We start from the raw sequence: 5,411 nt of genomic DNA on the forward strand, positions 1-5,411 counted from the left end.
AGGGAAGAGCATCTAGGGGTGGAATAAAGAAAAGCCAGGATTACTCCTAGAAGAGGAAGAAAAAGCCAACTCAGTCTCTGCATTAACCATAGAAAGGCAAATCCCAACCACAAAAGAAGCTCCTTCTGGTTTGGGGACTAACAAAGAGAAAATGAATAGCAGAATCTGGTGTGGCCAGGAAGGAAGGGGAAAGGCTGCCTCCTGTCGCAGTGTTGGCGGGAGTGTAGTGGGAGTCCTGATCTCACTGGTGACGTGACCCTCACGTGAGCCGAAGCAGACGTGTGCAGACGTTGTTCTAATTCTGGTCTACAATCGGTGTTTGCTCTCTCTGTTATTGCCTGACAGCGAGCAGGCCTGCTACGGAAGGAGGAGGAGAAGGTAATTGCCTGGATGCCAGCAGGTCTGTGTTGTGGACAGGGTTGCGGGGGGGGGGGGGGAAGAAGCCTGGGGATCGCTGTCTTGTGGGTAGCGGTTAGCAGAGATGCCAGCCTGCTCTCCTCACGCACTTACAATGTCTTCGGACCCTCTTAGAACAACAACAACAAAAACAAGAAAAAAAATCCCGGTGGACATTGGAGGGAGAGATTCCAGGGGAGACCCCTGACTAGGTTTGGGGGGCGGGGAGTCGGCTTTGGCATGTCAGGACCTAGAGTCCGGAAGGGCAGGTATTATGGATTGGTGCATGGATCCACCTACAGAGACAGGATTTTGAGGCAGTGAGACTCTTATCCTCTGTCATTCAGTAGAGTGCAGTACCTTTTGGAGCAAAGGAATAATCGACATCGAATTTCTGCATGTCAGTCTAAAGCTGAGATTGCCTAAGGTACGCAAATGGGTGGTGATGGCTTAGGGCTTTATCATAACGCTAGACCATTATTGAATCTTTAGCTATCTATGTGTCTGTTCTCCCCTGTCCCCGCCCCAGGAAAAAGGACAGTTCTCACAGAAGAAAATGGCTATCTTTGGGGGTGGGCTGGGGTGGGGAGAACAGAAGAGATCTGTCATCTTCCACAGCTCGAGTTTTCCCGACTTGCTGGGCCCGCCTCCAGCCCTGCGCTTCCAAAGGGGTGTGGTTTTTGCTGGGAAAATGGCCGACCACGGCAGAAAGGAGTGCCAGGATGTAGAAATATAGCGCCCGGCGGTGTCAGCAGAGTCCAGAGAACTGGGGGTAGGGTGAGAAATAAAATCATGAAATCCGTCTGACCAACCAGGTTCCCAGATTTGAGGAAGCTGGCATTTAGACGGTCTAAGTTTTGTGTTTTGTCTCTTCTTAGGCGTCTGTTTCTGTGGGTCTTGCCCCTGAAGACCAGTCCAAACGGAGGAGCAGGGGAAGGAGGAAAAATTTCCTGAATCAAGTAGGTCAGAGGGGGCATGATGACACTCTTTGGGAGGGGAGTCCTTGGGGTAAAAGATAACGGTGACAATGAACTTGAGTGGACTCAGACTTTCTCTGCAACCCTGTTTCCCTTTTTTTGTTGTTGTTGTTTACTTTGTTTCTCTGCATCCTCATTGTACTTTGGTCCTGAGCTTACAAAAGGAAGTGCTTTGCAGATCAGAAACCCAGAAGGAGATGGTTAGGTGGGGATATCTGTAAAGAATGCTGGGTTTGCAGATGGGGATGACATTATTCTAAAATCCTGTATGGTCCTTGGTTAGTCTAATAGGCACCCAGTCTGTTAGTCCTTAAGTTTGTGAAGTGAGGGAGGAAAGAAATTTCGCAGGGCAGTGAAAATTGATACAATTGTTCAATAGAGTGAGAGGCTGCATTGAAGACAGTTGTGGCAGAAGCAAGTGTGGATGCACATAAAGTCCGATTTCTAGGTACTGCTGTCCATTGCTTCACAAGTTAGGGTATGTAGTATCACCTTTGGAAGAAGTGACACACAGGGTAGCGGGGCAGGGCAGGAGACTGATCTTCCAAGGAGGAGGGGAAGGGAGATAATGCCGCATCCCTGGGCAGAGAGGACGGTAATAGAAGGTAAGAAACACTGCAGTGAAGGGCAAGACCTGGAAATTCAGAAGATATATATATATCCATCCATCCTTTTGGGGTGTAATTTATCTGACTCTTGAATTCTCCGATCCTACCTCTGTATTCTTTTGTTTGCAGATCTGCAAGAGTCTGGAAAAGCGGAAGGGACTACTTGGATGTAAGGGTGACCCTGTGACCCTGACTCAGGACGTCTGGAAGGGTAAAGATCATAGGTAACATATAAATCTATTCAATTTAACATTCTTGGAATGGGTGGAAGAACATAAAGTTGGAGAATCTGGGTGTTTAGAAAACTTCCAAAATTGCTTTCAGATAAAGGAAAGGAATAATGATGAGAATAGCTAGTCTCAAATGCTAGCCAATATCTCTGTACATTTGTATGTTTGTAAGCAAGTGACTCAGTCTATATATGTACAAAGGCACAACCTGGGAAGTTGAAAGTCTGAAAGCCTTTCCTTCCTCTAGGTCTCCCTGTATCTGCTGTGTTAGCTGCTCCTACCTACAAGAGCTGAAGACTTTGCCCTGACTTGAGAGTACTCTGGACCAGAGCAAGCCAGCTTTGTGTCCAGGTTAAGGGATTCACTCCGGCTGTACCATGGGCCGCACTCGCGAAGCTGGATGTGTGGCTGCCGGCATGGTCATCGGGGCTGGTGCCTGCTACTGTGTATACAGACTGACCTGGGGAAAAGATGAGAATGATAAACTGTGGGACGAGGAAGAAGATGAGGAAGAGGAGGAGGAAGAGGAGGGAGAGTCTTGTAGTGACAAACCAGAGACTGGGGGCAAAACTGAGAAAGGAGTTAAGACTAGTGCTGGGGTGGGGGCAGGAGTCAAACCTCAGGATGACTCAACGGCCAAGGCTGATGATGTAAAGGAGAGCGGTCCGGGTGTAAAGATCGAAGCACACCCAGAATCCCAGGGTGGAGGTGGCCTAGAAGCTAAGGCTAAGGCCCTTTTCAAGATCCTAAAGGAACAGGCGAGTGCAAAGGCAGGCAGAGGGATCAGGTTTGCTAACATCTCTGGGACCAGGACCCTAGCATCGAGTTTGCCTTGCCCTGGAGGCAGGGGTGGAGGCTGCCACCCAGGCAGAAGTGGAGCTAGGGCTAGGAACAGGACAAGTGGAAAAGCCAAGAGAAAGAATCGCAGTAAGAGCAACAAGGCTCCAGCCACAGCGTGGCCTGTACGCAGGGGCAAGTTCAACTTCCCCTATAAAATTGATGATATTCTGAGTGCCCCTGACCTCCAAAAGGTCCTTAACATCTTGGAGAGAACAAATGACCCTTTTACTCAGGAGGTGGCCTTGGTCACACTGGGTAACAATGCGGCATATTCATTTAATCAAAATGCCATACGGGAATTGGGTGGTGTCCCAATTATTGCAAAACTGATAAAAACGAGAGATCCCATTATTAGGGAAAAGACTTACAATGCCCTTAATAACTTGAGTGTTAATTCTGAAAATCAGGGCAAGATTAAAACTTACATCAGTCAAGTGTGTGACGATACCATGATCTGTCGCTTGGACTCAGCTGTGCAGATGGCTGGATTAAGACTGTTAACCAACATGACTGTGACGAATCATTACCAACATTTGCTTTCCTATTCCTTTCCAGACTTTTTTGCTTTGTTATTCCTGGGAAATCACTTCACCAAGATACAAACTATGAAACTGATTATAAACTTCACTGAAAATCCAGCCATGACAAGAGAGCTGGTCAGTTGTAAAGTCCCATCAGAGTTGATTTCCCTCTTTAATAAAGAGTGGGATAGAGAAATTCTTCTTAACATTCTTACCCTTTTTGAAAATATAAATGACAACATCAAAAGTGAAGGACTTGCATCATCCAGGAAAGAATTCAGCAGGAGCTCACTGTTTTTTCTATTCAAAGAATCTGGAGTATGTGTTAAAAAAATCAAAGCGTTAGCAAATCATAAGGATCTGGTGGTCAAGGTGAAAGTTCTGAAAGTCTTAACCAAACTGTAATGTACAATCTGTTCCAAGCAACACTGAAGCAATTAAGTTTGTACGTGGGAACAATGTGTTTCATAAATTCTTTAGTTTCCATTACACTTGTGTGGCAAAGAGATCCCTTGAGCTGCTATTTAGGAATAATGAACATCACAGATTATCAATAGCCGTTGATGCTGGCTTTAGACTGAGTCATTTTAAATATGCCAAATATTAGAGCTTGCACAAAGACAGCATTTATCAATTCAACTTTGCTACCTAGGATGAGATATTTTTATTGCTTACCTAAACCCACAGTGAAGTAACTATATGTCTTAAATAAGCTATACTTTTCTATTGATTTGAATTTGTCCATTTAACAGTTGTACTTTATCAATAAAGTTAAGTTTAAGCAGTAGAAAGAAGACATTGTCTTTGTCCTTGGGTTCAAGATCTGATTGTGTGTGTGTGTGTGTGTGTGTGTGAGAGAGAGAGAGAGAGAGAGAGAGACAGAGAGAGACAGAGACAGAGAGAGAGAGAGACAGAGAGAGAGAATAAAGACTATGTGCTTTATGTGTGTTTATATATAAAATCTGGAGGAGCTTCTAGTCGTGGGCAAATGCTTCCTATCAGTGCTTAGAGGCAACAGAAGCCACTGTATACAATGTTGCAGGGGAATGTTTTATGGGGAGGGGGACTTAAGAAGGCTGAGCTTGAAAAATAAATTACAAAAGATCTGCAGATTATTCAGGGCAGATTGGGGGAAGAAAAGCCCGGAGGTCTGGATCCAGCTTCAAAGAGCATGCTGGTGAGCTTGTGTGAGAATGAAAGAAGAATTCCTTCTATAAAAGTTCGTAAAATGTCAACGGTGCTGACAGCTTATTGGGAAAGGATTCTTACAGTCAATTGTCCGAGAGTAACTGTCATGGAAGATTAGCAGAACCACAAGCATGTACGGATGCTGCTGAACCGACACAAAAGTACACTAAGAAGGCTTTCTGCCCAGGAGCCAGCTGTTCAACAATCGATTGATAACATGCATCTTAGCAGTCATTGTGACCAAGAATCATTGTTTGAAAACATCAGAAAGGACCTTCCTTGGTTTGTCTTTACAACTTTCCCCTTGCCTCAGACTCTTTGAGTATGCCCACGGCTTACTATGTTATGTGGATTTGAATAGTAATGCACCCATTTACTCTCGAATAAGAATCAGTAGTCTTTGGTTAATCTCTCTCTGATGTTTTGTTTTTATTTTTTTATCTGGATTGATGATAGGATAAGCTGGATCCAACAAGTGCTGGGTGAGACTAGTGTGGGCATGGCTGGGCCATTTCCTGATGTCCAGTGTTTCCCTGGAAGGTTGCAGCTCCCAACCATTTTAGGAAGAGCAGAGTCCTGGCCTGGGACTGTCTGCAGAGCTCATGGGGCAGGTCAGGGACAAGTTACTTTCTTCTCTTTTGGGGATGGTGT

General features: G+C 45.3%; 1 protein-coding gene across 22 annotated transcripts; it reads left to right on the plus strand.

The window, feature by feature from the left end:
• Nucleotides 1-268: 268 nt before the first annotated feature.
• Armcx1 (armadillo repeat containing X-linked 1) lies at nt 269-4,359 on the plus strand. 22 transcript variants are annotated; one of them, XM_013115161.3, is made up of 6 exons: nt 269-400; nt 744-823; nt 1,015-1,168; nt 1,275-1,355; nt 2,111-2,205; nt 2,459-4,359. In XM_013115161.3, the coding sequence occupies exon 6, from the start codon at nt 2,589-2,591 to the stop codon at nt 3,975-3,977; it is 1,389 nt and encodes a 462-aa protein (XP_012970615.1). In that variant the 5' UTR covers nt 269-400; nt 744-823; nt 1,015-1,168; nt 1,275-1,355; nt 2,111-2,205; nt 2,459-2,588; the 3' UTR covers nt 3,978-4,359. The 22 variants fall into 22 exon arrangements, 21 of the variants coding, with proteins under 21 accessions (XP_012970615.1, XP_012970617.1, XP_012970616.1 ...); XM_013115163.3 differs by having other exon boundaries at nt 747-823; XM_013115162.3 differs by having other exon boundaries at nt 269-378.
• The last annotated feature ends 1,052 nt before the right edge of the window (nt 4,360-5,411 follow it).

The sequence above is a fragment of the Mesocricetus auratus genome, unplaced genomic scaffold (assembly GCF_017639785.1).
Source record: "Mesocricetus auratus isolate SY011 unplaced genomic scaffold, BCM_Maur_2.0 Super-Scaffold_100003, whole genome shotgun sequence".
Classification (NCBI taxonomy): Eukaryota; Metazoa; Chordata; class Mammalia; order Rodentia; family Cricetidae; genus Mesocricetus; species Mesocricetus auratus.

Bases quoted from the DNA above. Each gene is read 5' to 3' on its own strand.
- Armcx1 (XM_013115161.3), top strand. From the start codon at position 2,589: ATGGGCCGCACTCGCGAAGCTGGATGTGTGGCTGCCGGCATGGTCATC.